Source organism: Sorex araneus, chromosome 7, assembly GCF_027595985.1.
Source record: "Sorex araneus isolate mSorAra2 chromosome 7, mSorAra2.pri, whole genome shotgun sequence".
Classification (NCBI taxonomy): Eukaryota; Metazoa; Chordata; class Mammalia; order Eulipotyphla; family Soricidae; genus Sorex; species Sorex araneus.
In genome coordinates, this window is record NC_073308.1 from 64,644,883 (window position 1) to 64,662,078 (window position 17,196).

General features: G+C 42.6%; 1 protein-coding gene across 2 annotated transcripts in view; it reads left to right on the forward strand.

Moving 5' to 3' along the window:
- SLC10A7 (solute carrier family 10 member 7) overlaps positions 1-17,196 on the forward strand; it is a 202,711-nt gene that overhangs the window by 62,741 nt on the left and 122,774 nt on the right. Inside the window, exon 5 of one of the 2 annotated variants that reach the window (XM_004606192.2) lies at positions 4,232-4,270. The exons of the other annotated variant lie outside the window; for it this stretch is intronic. Coding sequence (XP_004606249.1) covers positions 4,232-4,270 — 39 coding nt within the window. The remainder of the gene's footprint in view (positions 1-4,231; positions 4,271-17,196) is intronic. 2 annotated transcript variants of the gene reach the window in all.

A 17,196-nucleotide genomic window follows, 5' to 3' on the forward strand; every position in this document is an offset into this window, starting at 1 on the left:
GGCGCCGGGGAACGCTGCCCGCCCCTGGGCTCCAGGGCTCCAGGGTTCCAGGCACTGCCCCCCATGCCCTTCCCCCCTCCCCCCTCCCGTCCCCCAACTCATGCTTCTGGAGTGCAGACCAAAGTGGAAGGGATTGTGTGTAGCAAGTCAGGCGGGACATGGCAAGCACATACATGGCAGTAAGGAAAGTGCAGGGTCCACGCTTACTCTCACGGCCTTATTTTATTTAATTAATTAGCTAATTGATTTTTAAGCTGGGGGCACCACACTCAGTGATACTCAGGAGTTATTGCCTGGCTCTGCACTCAGGGAATGCGCCTGGTGGTTCCCCGGGGACCATATGGGACGCCAGGAATCGAACCTGGGTCGGCCGCGTGCAAGGCGAACTCCCTACCCACTGTGCTATTGCTCCAGCCCCACATTGTGTCATTTTTGAACCAGCAGAAACCATGATAGGTTGGAAGCCCAGGGGACAGCTGACTTCCTGTAGGCAACTGAAAGGGAAAGAGCAGTGGGACTGCACCGTACGTCTGAGGGGTCAGCAACATGGCACTGTAGCACTGTAGCACTGTCGTCCCATTGTTCATCGAGTGGGCACCAGTACTGTCTCCATTGTGAGACTTGTTACTGTTTTTGGCATATCAAATATGCCACGGTGAGCTTGCCAGGCCCTGCCGTGCAATCGGGATACTCCTGGTGGCTTGCCGGGCTCTCCAAGAGGGACGGAGGAATCGAACCCGGGTCGGCCACATGAAAGGCAAACGCCCCTACCCGCTGTGCTATCGCTCCAGTCCAGCAACATGGCAGTGGAGGTAAATGTTAGAATGTTCACCTGATGTTGGATTAGTGCTTGGTGAGGCCAGGGAGATAGCTCAAAACAAACAAACAAGTTAGATAAACCATACACACTTCTTGGGTTCTAGTCTCATTTCAAATACAATTTTTATCAATTTGCCTTTGGTTTACAGTACTACAGAAGTTCAGGAGTAAACGCACTATTTTGAATCTTCAGGTATCTTAGCCTGCTTATGCAAATCCTCCTGGTTTTAAATGGTGGCAGAATCATCCATGGTAAACCTAGGTTTTACTTACTGAACCCTGTAGCCATGGTGAGCCGTGGTGAATATAAAGCATTATTTATTTGAAGCATGTTTATCATTATGTAGCTGTATGAGAATGGAAAAGTGGAGGCACTTAAGGGAAGTAGACAAGATACATAGAGAAAGAGATGAGAGGCGATGGGTCCGAATCTGGTTCCAGGTCGGATCCAGTCCCATGAGTCTTGAAGTCCTTGAACTCTGCCTAACACAGAGACTTACTTAGCAGTGGAGACTTTAGGTATTTACGGAAATTCTAATTTCTGGAGTTAACAAACATGTAGGTGCTTACGATGAACTTCGTCAGATTCCTTTTATTCTATTTTATTTTTTGAGGACTTTAGTCTGCAGAGGAACAGGGAGGTATGTACATTTATACACAGGCCATTTTAATACGGTGACAAGTGTCACAGCAGAGATGTTCTTAGGGTGTTTTGGCAGAAGGGATGGACACACTAAAACCATCTAGGGGTGTGTGTGTGTGTGTGTGTGTGTGTGTGTGTGTGTGTGTGTGTGTTGTGTTTAGGAGGTGATTGGTAGCTTCTCCAGAATGAATGAACATATGATAGCCAACCTGAGTGACTAAGAGAAATTGGAATTCCTAAGGTAGGGAAGAAAGAAGGGCATTCTAGCAGAGTGGTGAGGACAGGCCTATGGGTTTGGGGAGCACTACTAGTTTAGAGTTGTCAGAATAGAAAATCCAAGGCAGGAAATGAAGTGGGCCAAGACCTGCTCTTGGGGGCCTGGCATACCATGTTGTCAGTTCCTCCTAAGTCAGAGAACATGCCTTTCCATATTGGTGAAATAGTCTCTAGAACTTGGAAAATGTAGTTAGCTCATAAGCCACAACGGCAGAGTTGAGCTGATCATTAGCCTCCTTGTCTGTTGCTCTTCAGGATTGGGGGTTAGTGCCTCATTTCCCACGCTTCTTCAGCACACCGTTTCCCTGGTTTGTCGGAAGTAAGGCTTTCCTGCTTGGTATATATTTGTTACTTTGGGGAATTTCCAGGTAGATCATTTCACAGCCCACTCTGCACCCAGGACCCCCATGAGCCATTTCACGCATAATTGTAAGAGTTCACCGTACAAGAGGGCTCAGTGGGTGAGTTCACATCCATCACCACTGTCCTGGACATAACTAGCTAATCTGCAGGGTCCATCGTGGGTCCCTAAGAAATTCCATCACTGTCACTATTCTGTGACAGAGTGCAGGAGCACTGCTAAACACGAAAGGCACAGCTTGTGTTTGGATGAAGAGTGAGAGTGGACTAGGAATGGGATGATTTGTTCTGAGGAATGGTTTTAGGTGTTTCTTCCTCTTCCTTATTAATTTTAGTGAATTCCTGTTTGTTCCAAGCAAATTTGAAGGAGAGGACCTCACAAAGGGGGTGCCCGCATTCCTTTACCAAAGAGGAAGATCAGTACATTTAAGACTCCAGCCAGGGTCTGGAAATAAGCACCATTCTGGGGAACTGGGACCCCCCCACATCAATGCTCAGGGGCAATTCCTGGCTTGGTGCTCAGGAATGACCCCTTGTGGTTCTTGGGGGAACCATATGTGATGCTGAGGATAGAACCTGGAGCCACCCTGTCCAAGCCCAGCGCCTTACTTCCTGTAGTTTCTCTCCAACCTCTGGAAATAAGTATTGTTGCCGAGGACGGTGCATTTAGTCATTTAGAAGACAGAACCACCCCTGTTGGTCTCACCAGAGTTGATTTATTTGTGCTATTTTACTCAAACTTTTCTCCCGATGGGGTGGAATTCCAGGAAGATGTGTTACATTTCCGTCACTGAACTCCAGGAAGATGCGTTAAATATGTTGCTAGAGTTTGCAGTTGTCCTCCGCGATGTTTTATTTAGCTGAGTCTTCCCCGCCCCCGCCCCTACCCCTACGGTACAGGGAGCACCATATGCCGTTGTCTCCCTCGGAAAGCAAAGGTTCCCCTCGTCTGTGCCCGTTCCTGTGGCTATTTATTTATTTATTTTCTTGCCCACAGAGGAGCTTTGGTCCAGTGCCATCTTTTATTGATAGGGCCAGCCAAGGAGAAATCTAATGAAATTATCAGAGCTTTGAATTAATTATGAACTTGAGTGGGAGCTCAGCTCTCTGGAGCCAGGGAGCTCATTATCTATGCACTCTCTCCGCAGAAGGCTCCGAAGGCAGCTCCTGCTCTTAGCTGGGCTGTGGACTTTGTTCCAACTTGCTACACTGACATCCTCTTCTCGCTCTGACATGGCAACTCATGTCCATGATGATTAATTTAATTCTGCTCTGGACCGACAGGAACGGTCAATAGGTTTTCCTCTTGCCCTCCTCTCTCTCTCTCTCTCTCTCTCTCTCTCTCTCTCTCTCTCTCTTTCTCTCTCCTTCTCTCTCTCTTATCCCTCTGCTCATTATTTTCCCTTTTTCTCCTTTTTCTGTCATCGAATTGGATCTCATGCACATTTTTAATGCTTTCTGGATCCTGCGAGAAGCTTCGGGATCCAGGTAGAGCTTCATGGACTAGAGTGATTCCTTTAAGCGCTCTAGTTCTGTCTGCCCCCCGTGTTCCCTGGATCTTTAGGTAAGCGCCATGCCTCTTTGAATTGCGAACGTCCGGTGGAAGTTTTTCCCTGCCTGTTCCTGTTTCAGAAGTAAAGATTTAGCCAAAATGCCCAAGGTCTTCACGGGGTTTCCTTATCATTCCTGTGTGCCGTCGGGGAAGAATGGTTCTCTCCTCTTCCCTGTGAAGGAAGTAAATGTTTGCTTTCCGGTTCTGCTGCTCCTCTCCTTAGCAGCCCAGATGCTTTAGATGAATAAATTTGATCGTTTTGAAGTTTAGTAGCAGAGTTCATAAGCAGCAGGGCTTGAATCCCTCTCCGTGATGATTCTTTGGTCCTGCCATGAAGGTTCAAAGCATGTCATGACGTCTTTTCTGCTGGCTATTAAGACCCATTAGTTATGAATTTTAAGCTTCAGCTTGTCTGTCTTAGTTAAGTACAGGCCACTGACAATTTTTGGAAGCAGGGACTCACTTTCCTTTATAGAGTCAATGTTTTAGGGGTGGTAGGGAATGGGAGAATGATAATCTTTGGTTTTCTTTTTCCTATTTACTTTCAGTGAGTGTTTTCCCCTCATTTATTTTCTCTGTAGGCAGCTGCAATATTTAATTCCGCCTTCGGAAGTTTTTTGGTAAGTAAACATGGTTTTAACTTGTCTATTAAAACTGCCGTTATGATGTTGTTTCCATAGTGAAAAAGTATGGAAATGGAACTTTTTAATTATTTGGTTAAATGTAAAAGTATGTGAATGTTTTCATGTGCCATCTTCCATGCCCTGAAGAAATTAGTTAATAAAGGAAATGTTCCTTACACTATAATTTGGAGACTTGAGTTTAATATTCCATTTAATGGATTCAAAGAATCAATTAAAACCCTACATGTCTCCTTATAGAGGTTATGTCAATATATCGATCATTTAATGAGGTCTTTTAGATGATTATTATTTTGTATCACGGAACTGAGGATTTCGGAAGGAAACAAGACCCAGATGGTCAGGGCAGAATGCTAATTTACTTGTTGACGTGTCATTTATTTTGTTCATTTCACTCTCAAAGAAGTGACTGTTGTAAATACTTTGGAGAAATCTGTGTGGAAACAAATGAAAATGAGGAGATTATGAGTGATTCACAAGAAATTTATTTTTCATATTTAAATTATAGATTGTCTATAAACATTTTTTAAGTTTAGAAATCCTATGAGTAATATTATTTTTAAGTGGATGATGTAATGAAGTCTTGATTTGTGTTAGGAAAGAATGAGAAACAGAGATCTCTGTTACCTGAATATTTTCATTTATATCCCCAAATTTATTAAATTTGTGAAAATAAATTAGAATATTGTAATTTTAGGGATATTACTTAGTAATAATACTACACTTATTTACAAATAGTTGTGAATACAATTGCCTATTTATTAACCTAGGTAAAATATCAATTATTCCTATTTATACATTGATTATTGCATTCACTTTAAGTGTGGTTGAAGCTTTTAAGCATATTATTACATAGTGTTAAATCTCTGTATAACCGTACAACTTTGAATGTTTTATTGTCACTAAGTTTTTAATGATGTGGCTTTTGCAAAATATATGCTTAGAGTATTTCTTATTTATAAAGAAATAGTAGTGTTATTCCTGGAATTTTATTATTATTATTGAGAAGAAAAGCTTTGTGGTCTGATGAAAATATCTCTCGAGCTCATTAAAACTCAGTAATATTGTGTTAAATCCCTTTTAAAACTATTTTCAAGAATTGTTTTCCTCTGTTCTCTTACTTGACCAAATATCTGCACAATTTTGTCCCCCTAGAGGCCACCTTGGGGGATGGTCTGGGATCATCCGCAGCTACTTTGTGATCCTCATTCCCTAAGTCAGATTTCTTTGGGAGAGAAAATACGGTATCAAGGGTAATTGAGAAATAGGGTTGAGGCACTTATCCCAGTAACTGAAGCAAAATACGTGGTGTGTTAATTGGAGGGTAGGTTCACTAAGTATAGATTGAGCTCTGTGCAGGCTGCGTGAATAATAGACTTATCACAGCATTTCTTGCTGGGTCCAATTCTTCAGTGAGCTCGAATGAAGTCAAGCTTGTTCTGGGGGTTGTTTGGGATTTTTTGAAGTGCCTTTTTCCCTTCTAAGAAATTGTGCATTTTCAACCTTCCTGGTCTTTTCTTTTCCCCCTCATCCTTTCTCTTGGTCTAGTCACTCCATCAATAGTATTACTTAATCTCCTCCAACACAGAGGCAGGTCTTTCTCCTAGCTGTGGAAAGTGCAAAGAAAATATGGTACGAGCCCCACTCTGCAAGAGTCAAAGAGGCAAGGCCAGTGCCTTAGGCCCCAACTCTCCAGCCAGAGTCCAGTCAAGACAAAGGTGTTACCCATTGATAACACTTTTGTCAGTCGACTCAGGTAGTATAACCTCTGACCTCACAGGCTGGGCAGGGACAATCTTGCTGAGCTGGGACCTTTAGGTAGGGTGGGGCCCAACTAGGAGAGAAGAGAGAGAAAGAATTGAGCAATGACGGAGGGGCAGAAATGTCCCTTTTTCCTTCCCCTCTTTCCGTTACAAAGTTGGAAATGTCCAGACAAGGTTTGCAAGTGGAAGTTATGATTGGAGATGTTTTGTTTCAGGGTGATAAGAGAAATGATTTGATGTCTTTTTTTTTTTTCCTTCCCATAATTACAGCGGATCCTGGATCATGAAATATGTATGAGTCTGAACTGAATCAGTTAGAATTAGATTCAGCTTATTTAACAGGGCGGGGGTAGGGGGGAAGAACCCTTCAGCCAAATAGAGGTGGCTTATACAAGACAAAGATTTATTCTCTGGTATGTGAAACCTGGTGGGCAACTGTTCAAGTGTGGTGCCACCGAGGGTCAGGATGCCTCTTTCTCTTCCATCTCCCACAGCGTACAATCTCTTCCTCATGGTGCTGGATGGCTGCTGGCATTCTGGCCAAAAAAAAAAAAGGTGCCTGGAGAGCAAGACCTTTAATTTCAAGGGGGCAAAAGACTGCACCTAAAGGTCTCATCTTCCTTTACATAGGACCTCTGGCATGCCACTACCATCTTTGCAATAATATTTTGTTGCAAAACTTAGTCATTGGGTCATATCTACCTACTGGAGAGACTGGGGCGTATGACAAGAGAATGATTATTAAGAAGCAGCTGGAACTTTCTGTGTGTGCTACCATTGTCAAGAATTTGGAGAGAGATCCACCTGGACTGTTATGCAAAGATTTTAGGGAGGAGCTGTTGCTTGCATTGAACTTGGGAAGAGTACTTGTTTGTTTGTTTGTTTGTTTTTAATTTTTTATTAGTGAATCACCGTGAGGTACAGTTAAAGACTGACAAACTTTTGTGTTTGCATTTCAGTCATACAATGGTCAAGTACCCATCCCTCCACCAGTGCCCATCCTCCACCACCAATGGTCCCAGAATCCCTCCCACCACCCCCACCCGGCCCCCTCCACTCCATCTGCCTCTGCGGCAGGGCATTCTCTTTTGCTTTCTCTCTCCTTTTGGGTGTTGTGGTTTGCAATAGAAGTATTGTGTGGCCATCATGTTCGGTCTACAGTCTACCTTCAGGCCGCATCTCCCATCCCGAGCGGGGTCTCCTATCACTACTTCTCTATCTCAGCTGCCTTTTCCCCCAGCATGCGAGGCCGGCTTCTAAGCTGTGGAGTAATCCTCCTGGTACTTATCTCTACTATTCTTGGGTGTTAGTCTTCCATTTTGTTATTTTATATTCCACAAATGAGTGCAGTCTTTCTATGTCTGTCCCTCTCTTTCTGACTCATTTCACTTAACATGATACTTTCCATGTTGATCCACCTAAATTTTGGGACTTCATCTTTTCTAACAGCTGCATAGTATTCCATTGTGTAGATGTACCAACGTTTCTTTAGCCAGTCATCTGTTCTCAGGCACTCGGGTTTTTCCCAGATTCTGGCTATTATAAAGAGAAGAGCACTTGTTTTTGAGGAGGAAATTCCCAAATGACAGTCTTTGATTTGATTTTGGTATTCTCAAAGGGGAATGACACTTCTTAGAGTTTTAGAAGAGTTTTCTTTATAAATGGAAAATATTCACCTACTCTTAAACTTAGGGTTCTGGGAAAAAGTTTGTTTTCCAAAGTTAGTTTGTCTGGGTTGAATCCATACAGTTTTAAGAGAATGCGCTTAACCCATATAATCTGCATAAAATATTTATTGGGGGTAATCATAGCACTTAAACATATAATGCAGTGAGGATTAATTATATTTTTAATTATTTATATATTCCATAAATAAGATCATTTATATATGCTTGTATGATGTAGTAGAAATAACACCTAGGTTTTGTCCAAACTCTGTCAAGAATATTTTTCTTGTGATTGTGGACATCTAAAGAAAATGGTTGGGACTGGAGCAATAATACAGCGGGTAGGGTGTTTGCCTTGTACACGGCTGACCTGGGTTCAATTCCCAGTATCCCATATGGTCCCCCAAGCACCACCAGAAGTAATTCCTGAGTGCAAAGCCAGGAGTAACCCCTGAGCATCACTGGTGTGACCCAAAAAAAACAGAAAAAAAATAAAAAAAAAGAAAGGAAGAAAATGGTTATCACTAACTGTTTATCCTCTGAGATAAACCCCTTGACTTCCAAAATATATGGATTGACTCATTATTCTCTGACATGAGGGACTTTTTTTTTTATATTTTTATAATGGACTCTGAAAAAGGGTACTTACTTAAGATTCTATTAAAACTGTGAGTGAAAAGGGATTTGGGAGGAAGAACTTCTGAAGAAAGAACTCTGAGGGTATTCCTGTTGATTTTCAGACATCTGGGCATACCAAATAAAATAGCTCACATATTTATAGCTAGTTTAATAATGTCCCAGGTCTAATTAAAACACAGTGTTTTAAAGAACTAATTGTTACAGAAAACATTTTTTTAAAACATGGAGCCGACTGGTAATAACCAATGATAGATGAATTCAATTTACATAAATTTCCAACCATGAGAATATTTTTAAATCATGCCACAGAGGGCTTTAAGTTAAGAAGTTAATGTCATTATCTCCTCTTCTCATTTAAATTGTTTGGTTTATAATAATTGTGGAGCATAATAAGTGCTTGGAGATTTCCCGCTCCATGAGATTTTAATAAAATTAGAGTCAAACAATCTGAATAACTAAAATGTTATCAAATTACATATCTAAAATATCTATCTCTTTTTGTAAGGTCATAGGGTTCGTGTTTAACTATCTCACACATTGCTTCTTTGGAAGATTTACAAAAAATAGATATTGACAACTTTTTAAAAATTTTCAGTTGAAAACTACTTTATAAAATACTCAACTTTTTTTTTCAAAGCAACTTTGTATTGAGGAAAAAAAATAGAATTTGGGGGTTGAGAGATAGTACAACGGGGAGGATGCTGGCCTTGCACACTGCCCAACCAAGTTTGATCCCTGGCATCCGTTATGGCCCCTCGAGCATTGCCAGGAGTAAGATCTGAGCACAGAGCCAGGAATAACCTCTGAGCTGTGGGTGTCACCCAAAACCAAAAAAAAAAAAACCCAAAAAACCAAAACCAAACACAAAAGCCCTTTAATCACCTGATTTGTTAGGCCGTTAGCATTTTTGATCAGGAGACATTTCAGGCGTGTTTTCAAGCTTCAAAAACTCCACAGGTCAAAGTTTGAAAGGAAGACTTTGAATGTCAAAAATTACAGGTCAGGGGGCGGGGGGGGGTATACTGGGGATTTTGGTGGTGGAATATGGGCACTGGTGAAGGGGTGGTGTTTGAATATTGTATAACTGAGACATAAACCTGAAAACTTTGTAACTTTCCACATGGTGATATAATAAAAATTTTTAAAAAACCATTACAGGTCTAAGTTTAAAAGGTAAAGATCAAATGTTGTAACAACAAGATAGGCCGAGGTGTTGTTATTTTATTTCAATTTATTGTTGTTGGTGATGCCTAATCTTGTTTTACAAATTGGGACAGGGTCAAGGTTGCCTCCAGTTACAAGGAAGGCCTGGGGGTTCCCATAGCAACCCTTGGCCTAGGCGGCTCAGTGCAAGGGCTCAGGGATGTCTTGCTTCTGGGGCTTGTGTTTGTGGGTTCTGGAGCTGCACCTGGCGATGCTCAGGGACCATACAGTGCAGGGGATCCGACCCAGGGAGGATAAGGGCTGGGCTTGTGCCCCAGCCGCTACCTCCTGACCACAGTCATTCCTGGCCACTCAACCTGGGTGAGTGAATAAAATTGATCAGACCAAATCGAGCGCCTAGGAACTATGTTACAGTGGCTCATGCCATCATAAATAGGAATATGTGAAGCAGCGGTGGGGTTACAAACAGCATTGAGCCATATTTGTGAACGAACAAATGATTCACAGTCTAAAGGATCTGTGAGGGTCACTGTTGATTTTCGGGTTTTTTTTTTTAATTGAAAATATTGAGAAATGGTGTTCAAGTGGTCTTCTGCGGGGTCGGAGGGCACAGCAGGCAGAGTGCTTGCCTTGCAGAGGACCCACCTGGATTCAGTCCCTGACACCATCCTGAGCAGGATCTAGCCCTGAGCACTGCCTGTTGTGGCCCCAAGTAAAGAAAAGTCCTCCTGGAACCATCGCAGATGGACTCATTACTAAAATGAGTAATTTTGGTTTCTTTTTGTGCCGGGCCCGGGTTTGAAAGGAACCCTGTCTTGACCTGGAGGACCAGCCAGTGTTCGTACTCACAGCTGCTCCATCCTTGACTTTGCCTCCTCCTGTCATACAAGCTCTACGGGAGGAAAAAACCCACAAACAAGTGATATGTTTTGTTAACTTGGGATTTGCTTGCCATCTCCTTTTAATCTCTTTTCTTGCTCAGAAATATACTCAAGACACACTTGGGGTGATCAGGGAGGAAAGACATTGACTCGGTTGCTTCTGAGAAGCTGGGAAACTGCTTCTGAAAGTCAGAACTAGGGGCTGGAGCAGTACAGTGGGGAGGGGGTTTGCCCTACAGGTGCAGACAACCCACGTTCTACCCCTGGCATCCCATTTGGCCCCCCAATCAATCATGGCCAGGGGTGATCTCTGAGCAGAGAGCCAGGAGTCAGCCCTGAGCACAACTGGTTGTTTCCCCCGCCCCCCAGAAAAACCTTAACCCCCCGCCCCAAACCATAAAACAGACACATGAATAAAACCGGCAGTGGGGCATAGAACAAGAAAATAGAAAATCAAATTATTGCGCATAGAATCGGTGCTTGTGCTTCGGGGCACTTCTCCAGACACTGAAGCAGACACACAAATGAGTGAGCAAGTCACCAGAAAGGAATTCGGGAAGAGGGAAGAGAGGAGAGCCCACATTCAATGCCCCGTGCTCCCCGCATGGACGTTTATGTCTACACAGACGCCAATGTTGTCTTGGCTCAAGGGCAGCGGAAATGAACTCAGAGGGAGGGGAGCCGATCTCACGGGCAGCTCACCTGCTCCCCGGGTGATAAAGGGGAGGCAGCGCCAGTCAGAACCAGACAGAGCTGCTCTGTCCTGTTGTCTGCAGGACTATCTGAGGTCTGAGACTCAGTCCCTGTGTCCTCTGTCACTTTGGGGGCCCTTCACACCGGGAAGTGTGGTCTTCACTTGGAGCGCTGCCATTCTCTGTCACTCAGAGGAGAACCGTTTGGGGGCGCTGGGGTGGAGAGATAATCAGGGCTTAAGGTTGGCATGCACATGGCTGACCCGGGCACTGCACAGCCATGATCCCTTAGCACAGAGCCAGGAGGAAGCCTGAAGCACCGCTGGGTGTGACCCAAACCCCGAAAGTGCAGTGGAATGCAATCATGTGGGGGTGTATCCCCATTCTGTGGTCACCACCATCTCAACTCAGGCGTGGGATTCCTTTCTTTCGCTCTGTGGGATCCCCTCTGCTCTCATTCCTCAGGAGAAGCCCAGGTTCTCTTTCGAATGCGTTTCTTCCACCCTCTTCCCCTCCCTCCCTCCTCATATTCCCTAAATAAAAATGACTGTTCTTCAAAAAAATAAAACCGCTTGGGGAAGCCAATTGAGCCTCCACCGTCCTAAATCAGGGTCTCTGGAAGAAGCATCAGCGATCACAGCATGTGGATTGTTGCTAACGCAAACTCCTGTCTTGCAGTCCCGTGAATGCGACATGGTCTTTGTGACTTAATAAAAATGTATAGAACCCTTCCCAGCTCCGTTGTTGAAGCAGAGTGCTGTAGCCATCTGACAGGACTTAGGGAGCAAGTAAATGCATTAGTCACGGTGACCATTTTTCTTGCAAATTTGTGACATAGATTTAATTATAGGAATGACCAGCAACTTACAAATCTAATTTTGGTGGAGGCTGAGGCAACTTTTTTTTTTATTATTATTTTAATAATGATGGATTTTTTTTAAAGCAATGATTTCATTACTATTTAAAGAAATCTACTGGTGTAGAACTAGCCAATTGACTGAAGTTATTTTATTACCCTTTAACAAATGCCACGTACTTTCATTTTTATTTCTATTAATTTTTAAAATGTCATCATTCCCAAACTGAGAACATACTTGTTCCTATACCCATTTAGGTGAAAATAAATAAATAAAAAATGAGGAGGGGCAGGCTATTTGCAAAGGGCTTCCTCAGAGACATGATGCTAATAGTGGGTTAAAACAAGACTCAATTTCCTTAAGTTTGAATCCAACCGATTCAGACCTGGAACGATTCACTGCTGACTGGTGGTGGGGTGGGAGGGAGCTCTCGTTTCTCTGCTTCCATTTCTCCACGCCATAAATTTGCCGTGATTGGTTGATTTATGAAGCTGATATTGGGGGGATCTGGGGTTCCATGTGTGGAGAGGCCATCAAGGTTCTTGTCTTCATCTGCACGAAAGACTCTAAAGATTGGGACACCATGTCCCCGATGATCGGATCCTGGCACGAGGAGGGAGGGAATGAGCAATCTTAAGTTGTGGCCATGTTGGGGCCAGAGCGATAGCACAGCGGGTAGGGCATTTGCCTTGCACGCTGCCGACCTGGGTTCGATCTCTGGCATCCCATATGGTCTCCCCAGCACCGCCAGGAGTGATTCCTGAGTGCATGAGCCAGGAGTAACCCCTGAGCATTGCTGGGTGTGACCCAAAAAGAAAAAAAAATTTAAAAAAAAAGTTGTTGCCATGTTCTGTCAGCGCCCACCTCACTGCCGTTTCACGAGAAGCCTGTGCCCGTGGAAAGAAGGGAAGCGCAGGAGGCATCAACTGTAGAAACATTGGGGATGGATTCTTGGGACCAGAGAGAACCTCGTTCATGCTCAGACCCTTCCCTGTGGGGAGAGCGCCATGGCCACCCACGCTCAGAGTACCTGTTTGTTATTTCACTCTGTACCTTTTTGTCTTTAGCCACCATCCCTGTTCCAAGCAAGGATTTTCTGATTTACATTGAGACAGGTTAATTTTCCTAGCTATACTAGCACAGCGGGTAGGGCGTTTGCCTTGCATGAGGCCCACCCGGGTTTGATTCCTCCATCCCTCTCGGAGAGCCCAGCAAGCTACCGAGAGTCTCCTGCCCGCACAGCAGAGCCTGGCAAGCTCCCCGTGTTGTATTTGATATGCCAAAAACAGTAACAACAAGTCTCACAATGGAGACGTTACTGGTGCCCGCTCGAGCAAATCGATGAACAGTGCTACGACAGTGCTACGTACTGCACATAAAATAAAATCCTGGTATGAGTGAAGCCAGAATCTCACACATGTGAGATCTTCACCCGACCACTTCCCCACATCCCTATGAACTGTGCTTCCATTTGGGTTCCTTTCACTTGGTATCATAATTGTATATTCATCCATTCTGGGCTTATCAGTAGTTAGTTCTTTTCTCTGCTGAGTAGTATTTCTGTTTTTCTGCATTTTTTGTTGCTAAATATTTGGGTCATTTGCAATTTTAGACTATTAAGAAATTAGATGATTGCGAACATTTGTATGATCTGTGATCCATTTTGAGTTAACATTAGCACAAGATTAATTAGGGTTCATCACTTCACTTCGGTATGGCTATAAAAAATTAAAATTTTCATGTCAGTCAAATGTATTATGTTTTTCTTAATTCATTTTTCCGTAGACTATATATTTATAAAGGTCTTCCCTAGTGGCAATGATGGATAAAATGTGTGTGCATGTTAATTTTTGTTTAGTTTTATAGTAAATGCATAGTTAGTATATATCAAAGCATCCCATGATTTTAAAAGTACTTCACAATGATACCAGTGATTATGGAATCACTGGCTAAAGATGTCAGTTTTTGCTTTTGCTCTCCCTACTTTTTCCCCCTAAGTCCTGTGCACATGTGACATATATGCCTGTCCCTGTAAACAATTAGATCAGTATTCATGAGTGTTAAAAATTGTCTGTCTATCTTGGGATATTACCCATGACATTAATATAATTATTTAAAATAGAATTATTTGTTCAAAATGTAGTATAGAGGTGTACATAGAAGACTGATCAGAAATGACGGAAACCTCATTTTGAACTGTATTCATTTAATTTGCAAATATTTACACAGATTAACTGTAAGATGGTTTTTCACATGGAGGGTTATGGAATAAAGAGAATTGCTCTCTTAATAGTTTCTAATAACAGAACGTTTGGAGTAATTAATTAAAAAAACTTTCATCAATTTGATTTTAACTTTCATAAACAGGTTCTACTGGGGGAGAGAAGAGAGAGAGAGAGAAAGAGAGAGAGAGAGAGAGAGAGGAGAGAAGAGAGAGAGAGTGAGTGTTGGGAGCAGAATCTCAGAGTGGACTTAAAAAGAGTATCTTTGAAATTGAAGTCAAAACATCACAGTGCTCCAGGTTCAGGAGAGAAATGCCAATTCATATTTTCATACTTAATGATGTTTATATCTGAATTTACGCCATCCACATTTTTCCTCTTTCTCTAGGACAGGGTATCTACTTTTCCTTGATTGCTCTTCCTGTAATGTTTCTAATAGACAGAGCAAAGAATTAGAAGTTTCTGCTGAGTTTATAGTCATGCTTTATAGCAGTTTCATGGTAGTATCTTGGCCAAGCGGTCAGTATCTTTTTCCCACACACAGATAACTCTCTTGTAAGTAATTAGTTCCCAAAATATTTCTTGAAAACTTATGTTAATCTTTCCATCCATCAGTTTAGGATAAAACTTATTTCTTACTATCGCTGTGCCTCATGGTAGTTTCCAAGAGCCACGCATGTACTGTCCTCTCTCACCGTTCCATATGTTGTGTGAGATAAACGGTATTTCAATGCTGCTTTGATATGTCATTCCTCTGCCACACGGTCTTTACTCTCTCTTACTGGGCCACCGCCATATTGACCACTTGGGGCTCCTCCTGGTCAGGAGCCCAGCCTTGCTCTCTCTGGTGTCCTTCCTCATTCCCTTACTAATGGTTGATTCACTCTTCTCCTGTTCTCTAATGCTTGAGGGTCTTTCTCCCTCATTCCCGCCTCCTTGCTTACAAGAGTCTCGTCCTTCCCATATCCTGCCCATCTCTCCAACTCCCTTCTCTCCTTTAAAGCCTTCTCTCCCTTCTCTCCTTCTCTCCTTTTTCCAGCCTTCTTTTATGGTTATTTTGCTCTTTGGATGACTTTTTATCTAAATTGTAAAGGAACAGTATGGTTAAAATTCTGACCTCTCCTATTCTAACACTTCCTGTCATTCTGCTGTATTTTGTTTACTATGTTCATTGTTTATTTCCCTTTTGTTCAGTGGAGGCTGCAAAGGCAACTGTTGGCTTGTTTTGCTTAAGTTCAATGGTTCTATCCGATGTAGCTCCTGAAGTACTGGTACATGGTAAGCACTTAAAAATATTTGTTAAATGGATAACTAGAAGTCATTCAATGAATGTTATTTATCTGTTTGTTTGTTTGTTTTGGGGCCACACCTGTGGTGCCCAGGACTTTTTCTGGTTCTGCACTCGGGAATCTCTCCTGCAGGCTCCAGGGATCATGTGGGGTGGCAGAGATCAAACCTGGGTTCAGCACATGCAAGGCAAACACCCTACATTCTGCACTATCACTTTGGCCCCAGATTAATGTTATTTCAACCTCTACACATATCTAAGATTGCGAATATTTTGTATAACATACACCTAGCATGCATTGTAATTTTAACTATACGTTGAACTAATTTGACATAAGTCCCAATATCACTGTTATCTTTTCATTATGTTAAAATAATTCTAAGTGGTGTTTAAATCTTAATATCTCGTGCTTCAGCCCTGGGAGATTTATATGCTATTTAGTCACAGTATGGATTTTGATTGGGCATGAAAATTCATTCTCACCTCTAAATTTCATATTAGGTTTTTTGGTAACATTTTCTTCTTATAATGACTCCTGTGAGTAGATTAGGGCACATTATCTCTATGTTACCAACCCACATGCTGTTATTTAAATAATGTGCTTTAAATGTCAGAAATTTTTTCATGATGTTTTAAACAAAGAATCTAGGGCCAGATAGCACAGCGGGTAGGGCATTTACATTTCATGTGACCAACCTGGGTTTGATCCCCAGCTTCTTATATGGTCTCCCAAGCATTGCCAGGAGTAATTCCTGAGTGCAGAGCCAGGAGTAACCCCTGAGCATGGCCTGGTATGACTCAAAAAGCCAATAAATGAATAAGGTAAATAAATCTAATTATTACATGTATTTGTTGTTACAGTTACTGTTTTTGGCATATCGAATATGCCCCAGGTAGCTTGCCAGGCTCTGCCATGTGGGCGGGATACTCTCAGTAGCTTGCCGGGCTCTCCAAGGGGGATGAAGGATTTATCATAAACAATTTTTTTTAATTTTATTGAATCACCGTGAGATAGTTACAAGCTTTCATGTTTGGGTTACAATCACACAATGATCAAACACCCAACCCTCCACCAGTGCACATTCCCCACCACCAATATCCTCGGTATAACCCTCCTTTCCCACCCTCCCCCAGCCTCCATGGCAGACAAGATTCCCCATACTCGCTCTCTACTTTTGAGCATTATGGCTTGTAACACAGACACTGAGAGGTCATCATGTTTGGTCCATTATCTACTTTCGGGAAACATCTCCCATCCCGACTGATTCCTTCAGCCGTCATTTTCTTAGTGACCCCTTCCCTATTCCATCTGCCTTCTCCCCTCCGCTCATGAAGCAGGCTTCCAGCTATGGGGCAATCCTCCTGGCCCTTGTATCTCCCGTCCTTGGGTGTCAGCCTCATGTGATGTTATTCTATACTCCACAAACGAGTGCAGTCCTTCTAAAGAGAGCATAAACAATTATTGTGAGTCTATGCCATTGTAGGGAATTGCTGTACTGGCAGCCTTAAAGACAAGTGTCTGATCATTAAAGATTATCCTTTAATGATGTGAAAAATAGATTATCTAATTAAACTGCCATGTAGGAGCTGAATTTCCAGCAGTGTTGCAATGTCCCAAAGAAGAGATGAAAAATACAAGTAATTGAAAAATAGAACTGGGTCATTGGTGAATTAAAGAGAGGTCATTCCCTGAGATCCACTAGAAAGACTTAAAAATATATTATTAGGGTAG